This window comes from Patagioenas fasciata, chromosome 11 (genome assembly GCF_037038585.1).
Source record: "Patagioenas fasciata isolate bPatFas1 chromosome 11, bPatFas1.hap1, whole genome shotgun sequence".
In the NCBI taxonomy this organism is placed as follows: domain Eukaryota; kingdom Metazoa; phylum Chordata; class Aves; order Columbiformes; family Columbidae; genus Patagioenas; species Patagioenas fasciata.
Window position 1 is genome coordinate 23,565,490 of NC_092530.1, and position 20,265 is coordinate 23,585,754.

Below are 20,265 nucleotides of genomic sequence, written 5' to 3' on the forward strand. Positions count from 1 at the left end.
TTGTGTTAAACATCTTTTATTAATGAGCTGTTACTTGCAGCTGAGGCATTTGATAACCTCTAGTCCATTGCTAAATCCTCTCAGTAGATTTCAGTGAATCACTCTAAAGAAACCTAGAGGGAAAAAAGTACCCCAATAATGTACATTTGAGTCTAAAAGGTCCTAGAATTAGATTCCTTTAAAGAAGGGCAGCTTTCCTATAAATCAAACCTTCTGATTTAATGCAGCTGACATATAGATCTATTTTACAATTATTTTTTAATTTCAAAAATACAACACATTAAAATAGGTTCAATTTATCAAAGCTAAGAGCAACAATTAAGTAATAATGTACTTAAAGTGCAAAGGCACTTTAACACAAAAAAGTGACGCCCAGTGGCTATACTTGGTAATTAAAACAGCAGTACTGTATATTATTATTTACAAAAGAAAAGTCATAGTCCAGGAAAAAAGATCTTTGGAGATCTTCTACATAATACATTAACATCCCACTTGGAAATGAAAAGAAAAAATCAGAAAACCCAAAGACCCCCTTCTTCATTTCCTTCCAAATCAAAAAGAATTATGCAAGATATATTACAGAAACATACATTTGCAGTGACAGTTCCTACAGAAGGGGCAAAAGGAGAGAGATATAGAAATAACTTAAAGGGAACATTGCAAAAGCAACACCACGTCCCTGCTATGCTGTAGGGGTTCCATTTCTCTCTCCCTCTCTAATTTAAAAAGTGGAAATGTTGGGAATGTGACAGGTGACATCAGCACTGAGTTCAGACTCAATCAAATGTGACGCTGAGCTCATTTAAAAATTTTCCTTTGCCTCCCAATTCCCCCCTCACAGCTGGCTGATCGCAGTTTGTTTTTCCAGAACTTCGAGGTAGTCTGGTTCTGTTTGTAGCTTTCCTTGGAGTAAAGGATGCTCGGGTTTAGACTGTTCTGCAAAATATTTCCTGGGAGTTCCATATAAAACAGTTTTATTTATCCTGTCCTGGTTTTGGCGCCTTGATTCATATGAAGGAGCAAACTGCCTTTTGGGTAAGGTGCAAAAGTTATAATGAACTAATCCTCCGGTGGGGAGTTCTTTGACCCTTTCTGCAATGTTTTGATACAGAAGCTCTGGTTCCCTTGGCGAGGATTGCTTTTCCAGTAATTCAGCTGCACTGATTGTAAATGCAAGACTGGTGGGGTCTTCTTTTTTGTGGTCAAGATTGCTATAGCTAAACTCATGGAGATTCCTGTAATAGGCAACTGGATCCCCTTCCTTTTGCATGTAGATTGGGTTTTGGCACATCTGTCCAACGGGAGGGGGAATGTAGTTATAAACGTGTCCTTCAGTTTTATCATGGGTCTCAGTGTTGTAAGACCCGTACTGGAGCTGAAACGAACTTATATCTAAGTTGTTTGCGCTGCTGGGCATACTTTGCACCCCCTTCCGGCGCTTAAGGACAAAGACAAACAGGCCTGCCCCAAAACAGACTGACAAAATAAACACAACCAGCAAGCCTAAAATTAAGACGGACAGCGGAACTTCGGTGTGTATTTCTGGATAGGAGCTGGGTGACACACCAAGGAGATGGGGTGTATCTGTGTTCTGGTTCATGGAGAAGAGAGACGAGTCTGACATGTTGGGGTTCTCTGGGCAAATGGCTGCTTTGCTCAGGAATTTCAGATGCTGTCCAGAGTGCTTGGCAGGAGACTCGCATATGACTTCATTGATAACCACGGGGGGATTTGACTGCTGGTTGTTCTGGTTAGTGACTTGCTCTATCCAGTTCCTCAGTCCCAGGATGTCACATGTGCAGTCCCAAGGGTTCTCCTGAAGGTCTATCTGAATTAGAGCTGAGAGCTGGTCCAAGACTCCTCTCACAGGCAGGTGTGAGAAATGGTTGTTTCTAAGGTTGAGTCTTGTGAGGGAAGTGCCGCCAAAGACTTTGTCGGGCAAGGATCTGAGCAGGTTGTTATTGAGAAATAACAGATGAAGATTACTCAGAGCATCAAAGGTGCGTGGCAGGATCTCCTTAATGACATTGTACTCTAGGTAAAGATATTGCAGGCTGTGCAGCCCGTCAAACATGGATGGGTACAGAATCTCAAGGTAGTTGCCATTAAGATAAAGTCTACGTAAACTTGTGAGGTTTCTAAAGGCACCTTCTTGTATCACTGCAATTCTGTTATTTCCTAGATGTAGCAAATCCAGAGAGCTGTACTCTATGAGATCGGTTCTATAAATGACTTGCAGATAGTTACTGGTAAGGTAAAGTTTCTTTGGACTGGTGGGCCTAGGGTGGAGATCAGAGATGTTACTTATCTTTTTCTCTTGGCAGTTCACATTTAAGCCGTTGTCTGAGCTCTGTGAAGTACAGATGCAGCCAGCTGGGCAGGTGATGGGCACGGGAGACTTTGTCTGGTAAACCATGATAGGTCCGAATATTTGTCTGTCTTTTGAAACAGTGACACGAGGTGTGGGGCGGTTCCTGGTTTTGGGTGGCCGGCTGGCTTTTGGGGCTCTGGTGGGATTGATGGCAGAGTTGGCTGTGGGTGATAGCCTCGAGATGTGTGGGTCTGAGAGAACAGGGTGTTTTTCCCTCTGGTTTGAATCACCGGAGCTTTTCCTAGGGCAGAGATCTTGCCTGGTGAGCTGGGTCACATCTTTCCCATGAAGCCTGAAGGGGGTTTCGCAAACTATCTCGCCCACAAACACGGTGATGGTATCTAGCCAGGCCTTGAGCGGCAACAAGTCGCAGGTGCAGTTCCAAGGGTTTTCCTCCAGCTGGATTTCCATGATGCCTCCAATGTGCTCTAGCACACCAGCAAAAGGCATCATTTTCAGCCGGTTCCCTCGCAGGTCCAGATGAGTGAGGAGCACGAAGCGGAAGACATTGCTGGGCAGAGACAGCAGCAGGTTGTCATTGAGAATCAGCACCTTGAGCTTGTTTAGCTTGCTGAAGGCCCCAGCCTCAATAGCACTGATGTAATTGTAATCAGCCTGCAGGTACTCCAGACTCTCCAAGCCCAGGAACGTGTCCTCCTTCAGCACTTCCAGCTTGTTGTTATTGAGGTGCAGCCTCTTGAGGGTACGAAGGCCGCTGAAGGCCCCTGTGCGGATCTCCTGCATGTCGTTGTTGCCCAAGTGGAGGGTCACGGCATTGGAGTAGTTGACGAACTCATTGGGGAACAGGCGGGTCAGCGCGTTCCCGTTGAGAAACAGCTGGTAGATCTTGGACGGTGGTGGCAGGAGGAGGCTGACAGTTGTAAATCCTTTGTTTTCACAATTAATGTTCAGCACGTTCTCCTTTTCCTCACAAGGGCAGCGGCTCTTGCTGCAAATGTCTTTGGCAGGTTTGCGACTCTCTGTCTGCGAGATCCCAGCCACTATTAACAAATTGAGCAACCAAACACCCTTCAGCATCTTTATGCGCCGTCGATCCCTGCTTCAGTACCTACAGTCAAACCTTTTGAGACAGGTAAGGAGAGAAAGAAGAAATCCCCAGTGAAAACGGCCAGGAGCAGAGGCTGCCAAGGGAGGGCAAAGCAGCTTGCAAGGTTGGAGGGGAGAGGAGCACCAAGGCAGCGACTTGCAAAACTCCGAAATGCCCCTTTCTCCACCGCTTGCTTTCCTCTCGGAAAGCGCCAGGGGAGCTGCTGTGGGGGAAGCCCCGTCGGGAGCCCTCCGAAAACCTGGGCTCCCCAGCGCTGCCCCCGCCCGACCCCTCCACCCGCCGCAGCAGCCGCCTCCACCTCGGCGGCCGCCAGCAGAGCGGCCCCGTCCCCTCCCGCCGCGACGCTGCCCCCGCTCCCAGTCACTGTCAGCATTTGAAACTGGAGGGGAAGAATTAACGACCGCGAACCCTCCCTACCCCCTTTCCAGCAGCAGGGCACCTCCGCACCGCGCATCCCGTACCGCCCCCGCGCTGCTCGGCTCGTACCTGCTCTCGGGGCGCCCGAAGGGGCAGCAAGGGCAGGGGCCGCCGCCGAGCGCCGTGCCCCGGGAGCCACGCACCCGGCGGCGAGAGGCATCGCCCGCCTCACGCCTCAGGAGGAGCCCAGCGAGGTGCCTCCGTTCCGTTCCGTCCCGTCCCGGCCGCGGCTCGGCGGGAAGTTGGGCCGAGGAGCGGCAGCGGGGCCGCTGCGGGAGCGCGGGCGGCTCTGCGCGGGGCGCGGCGCGGAGCGGGGCTTTTGCCGGCTGCCCCGCACGGAGCCGCGCTGACGTCACTCCGGGGGCGGGGGGGACACGTTTTTTTCCAGCCCCCCTTCCCCCCCTGCCCCCCCCCAGTTCCGTCCCCGCACCCCCCGGTGGCTCCAGCAGCGGCTCCGCTCCCGGCTCGGCTGCTCATCGCGGGAGCGCTCTGACAGCACTGGCAGCCGCGCTGCGCCCAGGACAGCGCGGACACTCGGAGCCGGGGAGTGGAATAAGGTAACAAGCGGATTTACCTGGATCCGGAGAATTTTTCGCCCCGAGTCCCTAAATCCGTGCCCTCAAAAATGGAGAGCAAGTCAACCACATTCTTCGGCAAAAGCCAGCCGGCAAACGCGCGCACACACACACACACGCACCGCACACGCACAATCTGGCTGTCGGAGCAGGGGTGCTGGAAAACCTGGATCTGGCATCAGCATCTATCCCCCATTCCTGCTGCAGCAACTGCCTTCCCCAAATTGCCGTGTCCAGCACGTTGACGTTTTCTGCACGTTCAGGGAAGTTCAACACCTTCCACCGAGCTGGGCTGGCAGGTACCGGCTGTCGTGTGGCTGAACCCCTACGCGCTCCAGAAAGCTCCCCCGAGTGCTGAGCAGCTAAGACCACATCTAATGGGATCATTCACGCTGGCTAGACTAGTCCCACTGCCAAATTGATGTGTTTTGGTATAGGGGTTTGCTGCCTTTAAGAAGAACAAGATGTTGAATGCGGTTTATTGTTGTTCTGCTTAAGCACCATGCACTGGGCACAGATCTGCTTGATGGGAAAGGATGGCTGCTCTTGATCTCTGCCTGTAAAGTAAAACTTTGGATTCCCCCTAGCAAAGGAAAAAAAAAAGAAAAGGACAGTCCACAATAAAAATTTTAAAGTGCTAGAATAGCAGGGTGCATTATTACCAAATTTTTATAGGGAACTAGACACACTTCACTTAGTCTTTAGAACGTAGAAGTTTGCTGTAAAAAGAATGCCGGACTTCGCAGAAGTGACACTGTCATCTTGTGTTATTCTTTAGCCATTATGTATCAGAGCCTACATTTTAGGAGCAGCAGAAATGTCTTATCTATTCTTCTAGGGGTCTTGAGATCAGAAAAGGTAGCATACTACAGCAGCCAACACAGTTGCCTTTGCAGTGCTGCTAGGCAGGAATAGTGCTGGAGTTTGCCCTTGGGATTGGAGCAGCTGCAACTTCCCTACCTTAAATTTGGAGAGGTTGCAGAAAAAAGCAGGAGCATCCAGCGCTGGAGCATGCTTTTGGTGTGGTGCTGCTTGAATTTCAACAAGATTGGGTTTCTGAAATGCACTCAGAGCTGCTCCATTTGTAACTCTCTTTATCCAGCTGAATTCAGGAGCAAAAACTGCTAAGATCAGGAAAGATGTATGTAGCAGGTCTGGGCTCTTGCAACACTAATACACCAGCAGCCAGATTATTTTTCTCCAATATTTTTTGCTTGTTTTCTGCTTTAAACATTAGAATATGGTGTTTGGGGAGCAAAATTGAACTAGTTACTAAACATAACAATTCTTATTTTCAGATCTTTCTAACACGGTCTGGGGGCATGCACCTAAAAAGAGACAGTAAAAGTAGACCCAGGTTGATTTTTGTTTTGTTTTCCTGAAGGGAGCGTCTTCATAGCCAACACTTGCCCACACTGACACACACATGATCCTGTAGCCTGCCTTCAATGCTCCTCATCCAAGCAGCCCTGCACAGCGCTGCCAGCACTCGCAGAGCTCGCTCCAACACACAGCAATAGCTGAAGGCAGAAGTGAGTCCAATGCATTTCCTCTCATCTCACAGCGTACATTTGTTTCATGTCCATGAGTTTCAGTGACGTGCAGCTTTCTGGTGAGCAAGGATCACGTCCTGAAACTGGCTCATGGGGCAGCATATACTGTCCCACTTGCCTCTGTTTACCAGTACATAGGAAATGTGTTTGTGTTAACTGCTGCTCCTGTCTGGGAAGGGAAAGCATACGCATGGCATGCCTCAGCAGTAATTACCAGATTCATGTGGGATGGAAAGAACAGCATGTTAGGGGATTGCAGCAGTAATAAGACACAGAGATGATACTGATTCTATTACACTGCAAATGCATGCATATAATAACCACTGTTGGAGGAGGAGGAACAGGGATTTTTTAAAAAAAAAAAGCTACAGCTTTTTATTTAGGAACAAAGCATCTCGGCATGCCTGAAGTGTTTTATAATCCCTTCAATTAAAAACACAAAGTATAAAAAAACGGCTTTTCCCCCTACCTGTTTTACTGCCTTTTTATTTTGCACGTTGAATGTGAGAACATTTTCAGGCTGTGACTATCTAGGAACCTCCAGGAATGGAAAGTCAGGAGGCAGGTTGATACGGGAGCCTGGGAGCGTTTGGGAAAATTCAGTGTGTTAGGCCTGATTTGTGAGCATTGTGAAGGTTGTTTTTTATTCCCAAATGCTTTGCTGTGTTCCCTCATGCTCTGTTTTGGAGCAAAGTTAAAAAGACCGAGTGCAAATTTGCAAACTCACGGATTCCTAGATTATAATGCTTAATGGAACCATTGTGGCTTTTGGATCTTGGATAACCCAGGCCATCAGCTACACTGGAATTAATTCCTGTTTAAACTAGATCATACTTCCTAGGAAAAGGTAAAAGCGGAACAAAATACTGAAAAACCAATAATATATCCAGGCATATTTTAGCAATTGCCTCTGAAGAAAATCTGCCATAATCTTTGGTATATTGTTCCAGTAGCTTTCATGTCCCACAGGTAAAAAATTATGCTTTCTCCTCAACTCTGCATCTGACTACCTTCAGTTTGCAATTTTTGTCATGCTATCCTTGTCTGCTGGCTTAACAGCCCTTAGTTATCCTATATTTGTTTCCCATGGGCCAACTCCCAAACTACTCCAGAGCAGGTATGAACTAAAGACTTACCTGCCTGATACCAGCATTAACCAACTTCTAATAGTCTGTATTAGTCCTATGCTGGTGCATCTACCGAAGCACCAAAGCAGATTTTGGTTCCTACATGGTCCTAAAGCCACCACTTTATCTATCTGCTGGCAGGAAAAAACAAACAAACAAACAATAAGTCAGACCACAGCATGAAGCCTAAGTACATCAAATTTGTTGTAGATCATTACCCTTCCTGTCTAGGGCACATCATGCCAGTGTCCTTCTGTGAGAGTAAATATCAAGGAGCAAAATATGTCTGGAAATGTGGAATCATTTTCTTTCTCCACGTTGTATCTGCAGATGGATGCTGAACACTACTTACACATCTTTACCTGTCAGTTTGTCTGTTTCTGTTTTTCTGTATATAAATGAATAAGGAACAAACATATCCACCAAGTCTTATGGAATAAAGAAAAGGGTGCAGCAACAAACTACGCGAAAATCTCTGCAAATTGGATGGAGGGCAAGATGTAAGTTTTACTGATCATTAGAAACTAACAAGGTAGCCTGTGTGCTGGTGGTGGGTAAGGAGCGATTTATTCATGTAGTATAAATAGGTGTCAATACTGACTTTTGTGAGCAGAACATGATGACTGATGTGGTGAAACAATGGGAATTTGTAAATTTAGGTATTTAGTGATCTCATGTGTTCTTCAGCATGTGATCCTGAAGTGCATAATATGAGATGCCTACTCCATGTCAGCTTTTAGGGTTCTGAGATATTCATTGTTGCTATTCAGCAAGTACCCTATATCCTTGCTTTCCAAGGGAATATTTCTCTGTATGCCTGTGTTTGTATATGTGCCTATTTGTAGCTGGAGGCACTCTCCCTTTGTGAGTATGTACATTTTTGGAAAGTTTCCTGTAGTGTAAGTGGGATATTTTTGCTCCTCACTTAAAAGTAATTATTAAGGAAATAAACAGTTTCCAGATTTAGCAGTGAGCAGTATGCAAAATGATTGTTCCTTGTAATCCAAGGTTTTATCTTGTTCAGCAGCACTGGAAAGTATGCTGTAAAGGAGAGGGTGAGGGAGGAGGCTCTGGCTGTCGCTTGCTGTCTTTGGGCAAGGGATGAGTGAGGGAGGGTGAGCATGAAAGCCATGGAGGAAGGAGCTGGCAGGCTCTGCCCGCCACGGCCCTGGCACCCATCCCTGCTCACCCGTGCTGCCCAGCAACAGCAAACTGGTGCGATGCCTGCCCGAGAGAGGCAGAGGAGAGAGGTGTTTGTGACGAAGGCTCCATGGAAGGGGAGCTGGTGGCTGCCGCAGTCTGTGGGCAGCAGGGCGCTCCTGAGTGACAGTGGCTTCTGAATGTGTGGTGTCTACTGAGCTGCTGTTTGCTGCCAGTCAGGAAAGGCCGTTGCTATTACCTCTTCTGAATTTCCTTGGCTTCCAGATGCTTTTTTAATGTCATTTTCCCCAGCCATTTAAACACCTGGAGAGCCATGGGCTACGTCAGAATATTGTTTGCTGACACTTCATGACTGCCAACTGTATAAGTAAAATGATTTAATGAACTATGACTTAAAATGAACATGCTTTGTAATTCTTCCCTCAATTGCTGCTTCCTGCAAGGACTCAGATCCTGGCCAAGGATACACATCATTGAGAACTATTATTTAATTTCAAGATAGAATAATTTTTTGCCAAGAGATTTTGCCGTGATTTGTTTCGGTATATCTGGGGTAATCTGTTTTGAGACAGCACAGCATGATTTTACACTGGTGGTGCAAATCACAGCAGTAAAACTGTCAGTTTCTGAATTTTTGTATCATTGGTATGGAATTGTAACTTTCTTAAAAACAAGGAGCAAATTTTGTGGGTTATAGCACCAGTAATATTGCTTTCAGTAGGTAATGTGATATAGAAGCTGTCTGTCAAAAAGCATCCCAGGTAGCAAGCGTACTGGCAGTCCTGACAGAATCACCACTGTGTAGTTAAGACTGCACTTCATTTTAGCTTTAGCCCAATTTTTTTCTTTTTTGCATGGAAAACCAAATCTCCCCTCCCGTTGTACACACACTCCTTTTAGCATAAGACCCAGCAAAATACTGTGAGACAGTTGATATTTATGGATGTTTTCATCCTCTTCAGCAAGTAGTATGCCTGATCCAAAGCCCTTTTGTGTCAATGGAAGGACTCCTACTGATTTCAGTGGGATTTGGATCAGATCTTTGAATAAGTGTTTAACTTAAAAGCATGCACTTACATCTTATTGAGTGGGTTAAATATTTTTGGAAGTGCTTTGTTTCATCATGTCAATGAGTTCTTTTTCTCTGATAGGAACAGTGAGATGAATCTTCCAGATGATATTCTGTGATGACACTGCTGAGCATCAAGAACATAAAAAATGATTTTTTCCCATCCTTAAAACAACAATGGATTTATTGTTCCTTCCACTTCAAATGGGTGAATGTCTACAGCAATATTTACCACTTCCATTTATAAGTGCAATTTTTCAGATCTCTTCAGACTCCTAATCTACGTGTTACATACTGTGAATGTTTGTAACTGAAGATGTCCCATCATGCAAGAACAAGTTCACACAAGTGGTTTTAGTCATTCAGAGAGTCTTGTTGAAATTACCAGGTCTTCTTGCTTTACTGAATGGGCATGCCTTAGTAATGGGGCTCATATTTACATTATGCAGTTGATATATGGGTATGATGAATGTTCTCTGTTGAAAGTCTGGTGGGCTGATGTGAGAGGTTTCTTCCCTTTATTTATTAGTGGCAAAAGAACCATAATGAAATCTCTCGATATCATTATTTTTATGGCTGTAAAGTTGAAAGAATCCAAATCCCACTGTGCTAATGACATATCTAGCAATATGTGAGGAGCAGGAGCAATGGGTGAAATTCACTCCTGGGCAGAGGGCCAACATAGAGTGATTCATCATGAAAGCCCCCAATTAAGACCTCAAAACAGGGCTTAAGTGGGACTCCGGTGCCCTATGCCTTGAGCTGGCTTTCTGCAATGTGTAGGGGAGTAGTTCCTTCAAATGAATTATTCATCATAAATAATGTATTCTATTAGTTTAGTCTCTTTTTCTTGACTCCTTGAATTTATTTAATTGAAATTACTCACCAAATAATTTCTATGAATAATCATGGCCTGAGGATTATTTTTGAGCAGTTCATGGTAAGCATTTCATATTCCACATTCAGAATGAGAGCTGTGTCATTGAGTTGTCATTATGCACAGAGGTCACATATTTCTGATTTTACTCCATGATGGGTAGAAAAAAAACAGTATTTTTTCAGATTTTGTGTGTTCCCAAAAATTCCTTCCATTAAGTTCATTCCATGAGATGTTTGTGGATAGTTGCTGGCAGAAGAAAATTTTGGGCAGTCATTGGCTTTTGTGCTTTTCACCCAATTCCTAACATAAATGTAATTGTGCTTTACGTATGTGCACAATATGTGCTGTCAGTTAAGGTCCCCTTCCTTCACAAATATTTTAACCAGGTTTGATGAGAAGTGGTGGCCATTAGTGCCTGAGAATTGCCCCAGCCAGAAGAAAGGTTGCAGCCTGGCCTCAAGAACTGTTATCTATCAGGAAAATCCACATCAGAGTTTGGGTGAGAACTGAAAACTTGTGTTTTGGGTGCTCACCCAGCTGCCTTCCAGGAACAGGGAGGGAGACATGTTCTTAAGCATTTGTCTTGTAGTTTGCAGGCTCCTCCAAGATCAAGTAATAACGGATTGGAATAGCCTTAGAGCTTGATCACATTTTCATTTCAGATCGGACACTCACCATTATTTGCAGGTTGTTTTAAGGCCTTGTTTCTGTGTGGGTTCAATGTGAGTACTTCACTGCTTAATGTTGCACAAGAACAAAAGAGTTGGCAGGACTGAGATGGTGGTTTCTGGTCTCAGAGGTGAAGCTGGTTGATGGCTAGTAACTCAACATGGTGCAGGCCAAAAAGCCACCTGGAGTCAATAAGAAGGAAGAAATTACACTGAAAAGGCAAGCAATTTGTGTCTGAAAATGAGGTGTAATAAGTCAGAACATTAAAAAAAAAAAAAAAAAAGGCTCCAAAAACCCCCAATGATATAGCTTTTAGGAAGAAACAGCTTCTTTTCTGTTTTTCCAAGGATAGAAAAGATAAGTCTCTGAGAAATAACGACTCATTTTTTCGACTAGAGAAAAGTATTCCCTGCTTTCCTGCAGTCTTTCCCACATTGTTTTAGCTACAGACTTTGCTGTCTCTGAGCAGTAATCATTTAACTGAAAAATACCCTATAATATTTCTCTTTGTGGAGGCCAGTCGGTTACACCTAATGACTTTGAAGCATGATGTATAACTCAAAGTGGCATGAAAATAAATTGATGAGACAATTAGAACTTATGAGGATAGTGGTTGCATTAATATGTTGGGGAGAATCTCTTAGAATAAAGAATTTCAAACTCCAGGGAGACCTTAAAATTTATTTGGCATCTGAAGTAGCTCCCTGAGTTGTTATTGCACAAAGCACAATACAAACATACATAAAATCCTGACCTAGACTTCAGCTGCTGACAAATCTCCCTTTGGCTTCACGGGGCCAAGATTTCATCTGACTTCTACTCCAGGGAGTTTGCATACAAATGCACACAGATCTCGAGTATCTAATGTGACATTTTATTGTGAAACTTAGGTGCCCAGGTAGAAAATAGGCATACTCAGAATGTCCTCCCCTATTGACAGTGACCAAATTCTGATGGTGCTCAAAATCACTTGGTATCTCAATTTTTAACATGTACGGTTTACCTGTTTTCCTGAGCATCGTCAGAGCCATCTCTGTCCTGATAGACACATTTCAAAGCAAAGTAAGGACACGGTGAATTAACTGAGAGGACAACAGGGAGAGAAGAGGTTACAATACTTGTGCTTTATATTGTAGCTATTGTAGTCCAGGATGCTGAAGGTAATTAGTCATCTCCCTTCCAGCTTGAATGCTGGGGGATGCTGGGGACACCTGAATCTGTTGGATAGTCAGTGGATGAGTACACGTCCTGATTGTCACACGTGGGGGTTCTTGTTCCTTGTGTGGTGTCTTTCTAGTCCATTAGATTCCATGTGGAGTGGAACAGCTTTGGCAAGAAGGAGTGAGCATTTGACCTCGATTTAAAGTATGTGTATGTATTCCGTAACACTTGTGGCATTTTTTTCCATTATGAAGCATAGAATTTATGAATAACTACCTGTCCTTTATATGGCATCTTTTTTTAACACCTATCAGTCTTTCTTCCTGCAAAGCAATAAAATTGTTTGCACAGCAAGAGATTTTAATATCCACTTCATAACCGAGTAGCAAGTGAAGCTGATAGGAGGACAACTCAGTCAACCTTGGTAATCAGCTCTAGTTTGGAATCTTGAAAACTGCGGGCAAAACCAGTTATTTGCACACATATTTGCTCCAAAGTATTTTTGCTTTGCAACCACTATACTTAGTAGCATTTGAACTTTCTAACTAGAAATCTTGTTGTTGCTTTGCTAATAGAAGTGTTTGACTTTATGATTTCTAATTGGTGATACTTATGCACTTGGAATTCTATAGGGATGAGATAATTCCTTTATAGTTATTTGGCTATGAACTGGTCAACAGTCCTGATCATGTCAAGTACAAGCATTGCAATGCTTTCTGGTTTAGAGTTTTTGTGGCTTTCTGAAGCCCCTCTTTCCTTATCACAACTGTGTGTTTACTGTTGAAAGCAAAAAAGGCAGGTTGCAATCCTTTCTAAAACATAGACCAATATGCAGGCCTGGCCCGCTTCTAAGGGAAGTGCTGTCTTGCTGGGGCCAAGGTTAAATGTGTAAAAACCCCTTACTGCCCTGGTTAAAGCCTCAAACCATTTAGGCTACATAGTTTAGTGCTAGAGTTAGGTTGTGGTTGGAGTCAATGATTCTTGAGGATCTCTTGTGACCAAAATGATTCTATGCTGCTTCTTTTGACAGAATAACATCAACGGCTAACAGCTCTGATTTTGCAAATGAACACTTATGCTGTATCTGTAACAGAACTGGGGTCACAGTTGTCATTTTTTACCCCCTTTGTACTCTGTATTATTAGTATTTTGATACTGCAGGAACATCTGATAATATGAGACATGGTCCGAGCCCTCATTGTTGTTTTTTTAGCTATTGTTTTGCTTATCTCTTTCTTCTGCAGAGTGCAAGCATATCTGTGAGAAAGTGGTCATATCTTTTTCGTTCCATACCTTAAAAGCTTTTATAATATGAAGGTTTGGATCTGGAATTATAATTACGTGGGATGCTGTATGCACAAGCAGAATGATAGCGCTTGCCAGGTAATTTACAATGGTGTACTGAGAATTTGACTATTTTTTTAAACCAAATGTGGAGGTGAAAGATGCAACTATCTCTGAAAGATAGGTGCAATTAGATTGACAACTTGTAGGTCAGGCTTCTTGCTGGTGTCATTTAAAATAGCTGAAGTACAATGATACCACTCCCTCCCTCCATCCCCTGAAATGAGGCTTATGCTGGAAATGCTGACAAGACCCTTATCTTTTGCGATGGCACCATGCACAGCTTTAAATGCTGGTTATGAATGTTAATGTGTTATCTGAAAGATATTTTTTCCACATGTAGGCAGCTCAGGATAGAGTCTCAGTAATAAATTTAACGAGTTCAGGGGGAAGACACAGTATGCTTATGTGAGTATTATAATGATTGACATTTTTGCAAACAGCATATGATAAGTGGTGCAATTTTATTTTCAAAGTTTAATCAATAAAGAGCTCTTTGATATTGCCATGTACTTTGCAAATAGATGCTTTCTTGGGATGACAGCAAAACAACTTCTCTATCATGGTGTGTTTATGCTTAGGGTGTAATCAATCTGCTTTAGTGATTGTCATAAATTTTGATATTCCAAAAAATAAAGAGAGGCTATAAAATAATTACACTTCAAGGTGGCATCTTGCTGCTGCTTGACTGGGTTGTCTGGCTTTACGAAGGGTTTAAAGGGTGCAAATTCCATCACTGTGCTGAGTACAAGAGCATGGGCTATGTACCAGCTTATTCCCATGTCTTGTAAACCCATGCCAGCTGTTGGAGAGGGAATTGAGTTGGATCTTCAAGGGCTTAACAAGGACTTTCTCAATGTCTTGTGTTAGCTTTTGGAGTGAATTTCCTCTCAAATTAGAGGAGTCAGAAGTGACCTTCACTCTCAGTGCTGGGAGGCCACAGCATTTCACTGCAGCCCAGCCTCCTCAGTAATTTTGATCCACATGGGTACAGAGAAGTGGTTGAAGCTCCTTCTGTGTGAGCATGAACATCCACCTAGTCTAAAACTCTTGGAATGGTTCCTCCAGTTGGTCCCAGTACAAGTGCTGCTGCTCTTCAGGGAGGCTGAGGGGAGCAGAACATCCCTCACCCTTCTCTGGGGCATTTCAAGCCAGCACAGAGGACTTTGGGGATGTGCTCGCTGCTCTGGATGAGCTTTGTTCTTGCTGAGCAGACTCATTGCCTGTGTCTCTTTTGTTCTTGAAAACAGTAGCAGTTGAAAGCTGAATTGTGAGAGATCATTTCATGAACATTTGAAGGCTGACCATGTCCACAAAGAGCCGTGGTGCCAATCCAGCTTGTCCTCTTGAATTGCAGTAGCCTGCACAAATTCATGCTGGCCCCACAAAACTGGTCCCAGGGAAGCCTGCTTGGAAAAGACAGCGTTAACGATTTGTTGGATGTGGCAGCGTAAGGACACACAGTATGAACTTGGAGATAACCTTTGGCAGGGAACTCTCTCTGTCTCATTCTTTCTGATAAAAATATAGTAACTGGTAGGCATTTGTGAAACCAGGAAGCTGGAGCATTTCAGGTGACTTGACCTGAATTTAACAGACTGCCAGTAGCACTGATGCAAAACCTCCGGAGATGTCAGGAGATCTGTGCTTGGCACCACTGCAGGGTATGACCCGGTCAGCATCGGGCCACATCCTGATCTCAGCACAGAATTTCCTCTAGAGGCATGAGGGGTTACGGCAGGCTGACATCAGCATAAGATCAGCTTTATATGTGCTGTGCATACTAGATGAGTAGTTAGAGACACCCATGAAAAAAAAAACAAACGGTCTTTTTAAAAATAATTTTATTTCTAACACTTTTTACTTGCAGCAAGAAGACACTGTTTCAATAGCCAGACACTACAGCTTCAGCTGTAGTTCTGCTTATTTTCATACAGGCAATTTCCAGAGAATGACCTAAAGAGAGCAAAGAGTTTTTTCTCCTTTTATGTAATTACATTATGTGATATATGTGTGTGTGAGAGCTCTGTATGTGTAAATACATACATATATGTATGCACATCTGTTTGTTTTAGTAACATGTGTTTTCCTTTGCTGTCCCTAGCCAACATCGATTTCTGTACTGCCTTTGTAAATATGCCATAATGGCTGATTCTTTTGCATTCCTTGTGCTATCTTTGCTTATGCTGAATAGCAGCCGACACTTTAATTGGGATGACTGAGCTGAGTGCATTTGCCTTTGGAATTGGACACTTTTCAGTGTGAAGAGAGAGTACCACAGACTGACTCTTCTGTCTTTATCCTCAATCAAAACTCCAGTAAATCAGACCTGTAGTTTGTAGCAAGGGACATTCTCCATTGCATTGAAATGCATGGGAAAGGCTGGAGACTCACAGCTTTTAAGATTAATTAGATCCTGAAAAGGAGAATTTACTGAAATTGTTTTCCCTGCTTTTTTTCTTGTTTTTAATTACCTTCATCTCTGTTGGTGTATTCATATACCCTTTTCCTTTTATAGGAAAAATACCACGTACTTTTGAGTTTCTTAAAAACCTTTTTGAGAGACAGATTCTACTAATTCTTATTTTAAAGAAAAATGAACACAAGGCTGGTACACTGTGTTAAAATTTATGCGTCACATCTTCCAATATATTAATGTGAGCCATGCAGTTAATCTTTATTTATGTTTAACTGAGGACTAATATTATTCACTACTTAAGCACTAAATAAGAATTTTGTTTTCAGGTGGCTACATTGTGTTTGAAAATAAAGGAAGGAATAGTTTAGCATGTGACTATGCAAAACTTCTTTGGTTGCAGTGGTGGTTTTAGTGACCAAGTTTTTTTTTTCAGGTTCCTGTTATGTACTTGCCGTGGACCCTACAATTGATTCAGAAAGGTAAATAATCTTCTTTACAACTCTGTTTGGAAGGTTGCGTTTGGCTTCATGAAAACATGCTTTTTGTATTGATATAGAAACAATAGGTAAGTGACCTGCCCATGTGCCTGTAGAAAAATCACTCCAAAGAGGGCTCTCAAAGCCTGACACTGCCAGCAGAGCCAGCCCCTTGTAGGAGACCATGCAAAGTTTGAGGCAGTAGAAAACTGTTAGCTGGAGTCAGCCTTGTAACTTCTTTTGCATATATCCCCAAACTTCTTTCGTCTTTGTGGGGCTGAAAATAGAGCTATTTTTCATGCTTAGCTCTCTTATGTCAGTATACATGCAGAATGGAATGTAATGTAGGAGGGAACCATCATCTTGTTCTTTTATTCAATTTTAGTTGGACTGATTTTGCAGATGAGGAAAGTTACATTCGTCATCCTCCTCTCCATTTCAGGTTTTCTTGTGTTATATTCACTTCCAGCCCCTTCACTCACATCCCTTTAAAGAATACTGTGTATTCAGTTCTCTAAACCCTTAGCAATAATCCAGGCATGAGCTGGCTTGAGCAAGAAAGGCCCTGTAATTTCACCCATCATATGACTCTTCTCATTCTAATGAAGTTCCTTATTCCATGTTAGATTAAAGCAGTTTTCCATGGCTTCTTTACTGTTGCTATACAGCACACTTCGTTAATGAAAGAGCAGTTTCTTGATGGATTGCAATATTTTCCTCTCGATCCTTTCTTTCTGTTCCTATGATCTCCTTCTTCTCATCTTAACTCTAGGTTTTAGATGCCTGGCTAGAGTAGGACTGAACAGAGAGTGACAAGATAGACTTTCAATCAATCATATTAAAAAAAAAGAGAAAAGTAGTCAAACTGGAAGAGGCATAGAGGAGGGACTGCTGTGGGAATGCAAAACTAGAATAGGGTGAACTCCATTTTAAGAGCCCAGTTTGGAGATCCCAGGGTTATCAGAAATAATCAAATGCTGGAACTGGAAGCCATGTCAGTATAAAACAGTGTGGAAACTAATTGTCCTGGTGTGATGCTGAGGTGAGCTGGTATCTCCATGATACGAGCTACTGCATGCTGTGCTTCATTCCTTGGAACAGATTGAGGATCTCTTCAGCATATGGCAGAAGAGCAGTTATAGAATTGTTCTCTCTTTTGATTATATTGGGTTGTTGAAAACAAGGAGATACCAATGCTTCTTTTCTTGTGCTCCTCTGGCCCTAGTGGCAGTGTGAGTCAGTCTTCTGCCATGACTAAGCCCCTTGTACTTTCGTGTTAAGGACCCTTGAAGCCACAATGTGGTGATTCCCAAGTGCGCAAATGCAAGCAAGTGGAAGTTCATGTAAGAACACAGGTCCCTGCATTTTTCTTGATGTTCTAGTGCTCTATTTACATGATCACCCATTGGTTTTAGAGCTAATGACCTACTTGAGATGCTGAATGGATAGTCATACACTCAGTCGGGTTTATCTTCAGAAATTATCTTGACTGCCTCCAGAGCTGGAAGCTTCCCTTTTCCATTCTTGCCTATGCTTTTTAAGCACAGATTTGGTGTGCCAAAGAGGCAAGCTGAAAGGCTTTTCTGAGCATGTAAGACTTCAGTGCCCTATACTGTGTTGTGATCAGCTTTGCTTTGGATCCTTAGAATCAAATGTCAGGTAGCTACAAAGAGATTGCAGACAGGGTCAATGCGTAGTTTTGCTGCAGTCTTACCTTAACACCTGCTGTTATCTAAGAGTTCTTAAGCACAGCCTCATTTGACACATCTTCAGGCATCCAGGAACACCTGGAAAGTGATTGATTTCATCCAACTTCCAGCATACTCTCAAATCGTAGCATTCTTGTTTGCATAGCTTTGGGGTTCTGCCATGTCAAAGCAATCAGGCATGCGTGGACACAAACATACAAACAGATTAAGTGGAGGTACAAAGCAGTGAGGTGGGGTGTTCACAATTAACTAGTGGCTTTTAATGGAAGCTGAGTCATGGAATACCTCTGTGGCTTTGAAACTGACAACAAAACAAAGTACTAGGCTTATTGGACATTTTTTTGACATTTAATGCAGTAGTACAATTGGTACCAGTGCAGTGTGCAGGAACCTTAACTATAGATCAGGTGCCCCTTGGTCTTGACATGGGAAAACACAGAATAAGGTGGTCATTAATAATCTCTTTTGAAATATAAACTTGGTTTTGCTGATGTCAGAAAACAAGTTGTTTGGATTCCATACATGGGAGCGTTTGATAATGAGTCAGTTTTATACAGAGGAAGCCAAGATGCTTTATGTAATTGCTCAGTGTCAGAAGAAAGCTATTTTAACAGAACTTAGCAAGTTATGAATCTAAATCTATCTTTTTCTAGCATCTCCTGAAAGTAATATATTAGCTTGTTAATAGGCAAAATGCCATCCAAGCAGATGAGCTGAGATAGGCAGCCAAAATACCATGGCCAGGTTCATTAAGTGTGTTTGTTGAGGTCAAAGCTTCTGGAAGGCAGAGTAACAGATGTGCTGTGTCCTGAGCTTCTGAGGCTGCCACCTGCTAATTGGATAGACTGTCTATGCCTTAGCACTGATCACAGTTAATGCCCAGGATCAAAAGTTAGCCCTATGAAGATAAATTTGCAGCATGAGAGAATTCATTGTGTAATTAACTTACTGAAATATGGAATAAGTAAAGCATTGATATTATGTAGGTGCGTGTAAGAGTGTAGTGAGGCAAGATCCTGAGGCACTCACTGAATCTGAACAGTTTGCCACACAGTTTAAAGAAAATTAAGGCTCCTAATTTCTGTTTGAAGTTACAGGCAGTAAAGAACAGAGGAGGGAAGACTCCTGCAGCTAAATTTCATCCTTGCTAGCTATTCCAAATATTTCAAAATTCCTCCCTCAAATTCTCTAGAAATGGTCCCACATCCATAGAACATACCCCAGGACTTTCTGATTGCTGCATGATCTTTTCAGAGATCCTGAGGGAATGAGCACATCACCATGAGAGCATGTGAAGACTGTTCCTATACTGAGGCAAAACTGGCTCTGCCTGCCATCTTCTGTAATATAGAGGATTCTGGCTGTGACAAAATCAGAGAAATTCCTGCCATGGAAATATGAATGGGGAAGCACAGTGTTGCGGAAACTACTCTTCACCATTACGTTTCAGCCTTGTCTTTCATCATCAGTGAAAATTTTGTGTCTTACAGCCAAGTACCACTTATCTCTATCCTGAAGGCCTCCTTCACTCAATAAGGATGAGAACTCATGAATCATGTAACCCCGATGTTATAGCAATTTTTCCTTTTACGGTAGTTAGCAAAGTTTTTCCAGTTCTCTTTCTTTCTATTCAGTCGCTTTGGGATAGATGGCAGGTGAAGGCTTTTGAGATAGAGTGCACTCTAACCTGGAAACATGGAGGATCTTTATTTAAAGAAGGTGTATGCTCACACACCTCCTACACATACAACCTCCTTTTTGCCCAAATGAAAAGAAACACTTCCCAAGAATTTGCAGCCAGTGCGTGCTGTTCGCATGCGTTACACGTTCAGGACATCAAACTGTGATCAGCAGGATAAGGCCGGAGAGTCCAGAAACTTGCTTTCTGATGCAGAACATCCTGGCGGGATGTAAGACAACAAAGAAACCCTCCTGGAAACCGCTGAGGAGGTCTGTGTATGCAGGTGATGCACACCATCTTCTGAAAGGCAGCATAATGCTTCTGGAGAGGATGAAAGTAACCTTTTAAGGCAGATAGAGCCAAACTAGGATCTACCAGGAGCATTTTGTGATGTGTGTTCTGCTACTTAGCAGCACTTAGCAGTAGCTTGAGTGTTCTGATTCTTGGTGGCCTGTGAGCATGAGACTTCCTCCATTTTTTTCCCTCATCTATGTCGTGTCCTACCCAGAGCTATAGGTGGGGGGAGAGGTGACTCAGGTTTGTGGGTCCCCTTGGTTGGAAAACAGTATGCACAATACTTAAGG

At 43.2% G+C, this 20,265-nt stretch overlaps 1 protein-coding gene and 1 long non-coding RNA gene across 3 annotated transcripts in view; one reads left to right on the plus strand and one right to left on the minus strand.

Annotated features, from left to right (window-relative positions):
• On the minus strand, positions 1-4,829 carry SLITRK2 (SLIT and NTRK like family member 2). 2 transcript variants are annotated; one of them, XM_071813584.1, is made up of 2 exons: positions 4,432-4,829; positions 1-3,452 (listed from the first exon to the last, which is right to left on the minus strand). In XM_071813584.1, the coding sequence occupies exon 2, from the start codon at positions 3,407-3,409 to the stop codon at positions 836-838; it is 2,574 nt and encodes an 857-aa protein (XP_071669685.1). In that variant the 5' UTR covers positions 3,410-3,452; positions 4,432-4,829; the 3' UTR covers positions 1-835. The 2 variants fall into 2 exon arrangements, with proteins under 2 accessions (XP_071669685.1, XP_065702928.1); XM_065846856.2 differs by lacking the exon at positions 4,432-4,829 and adding an exon at positions 3,927-4,173.
• LOC139828857 (uncharacterized) overlaps positions 4,284-20,265 on the plus strand; it is a 24,946-nt gene continuing 8,964 nt past the window's right edge. Inside the window, exons 1-2 of the long non-coding RNA XR_011740905.1 lie at positions 4,284-4,414; positions 16,249-16,294. This is a non-coding gene — a long non-coding RNA (uncharacterized lncRNA). The remainder of the gene's footprint in view (positions 4,415-16,248; positions 16,295-20,265) is intronic.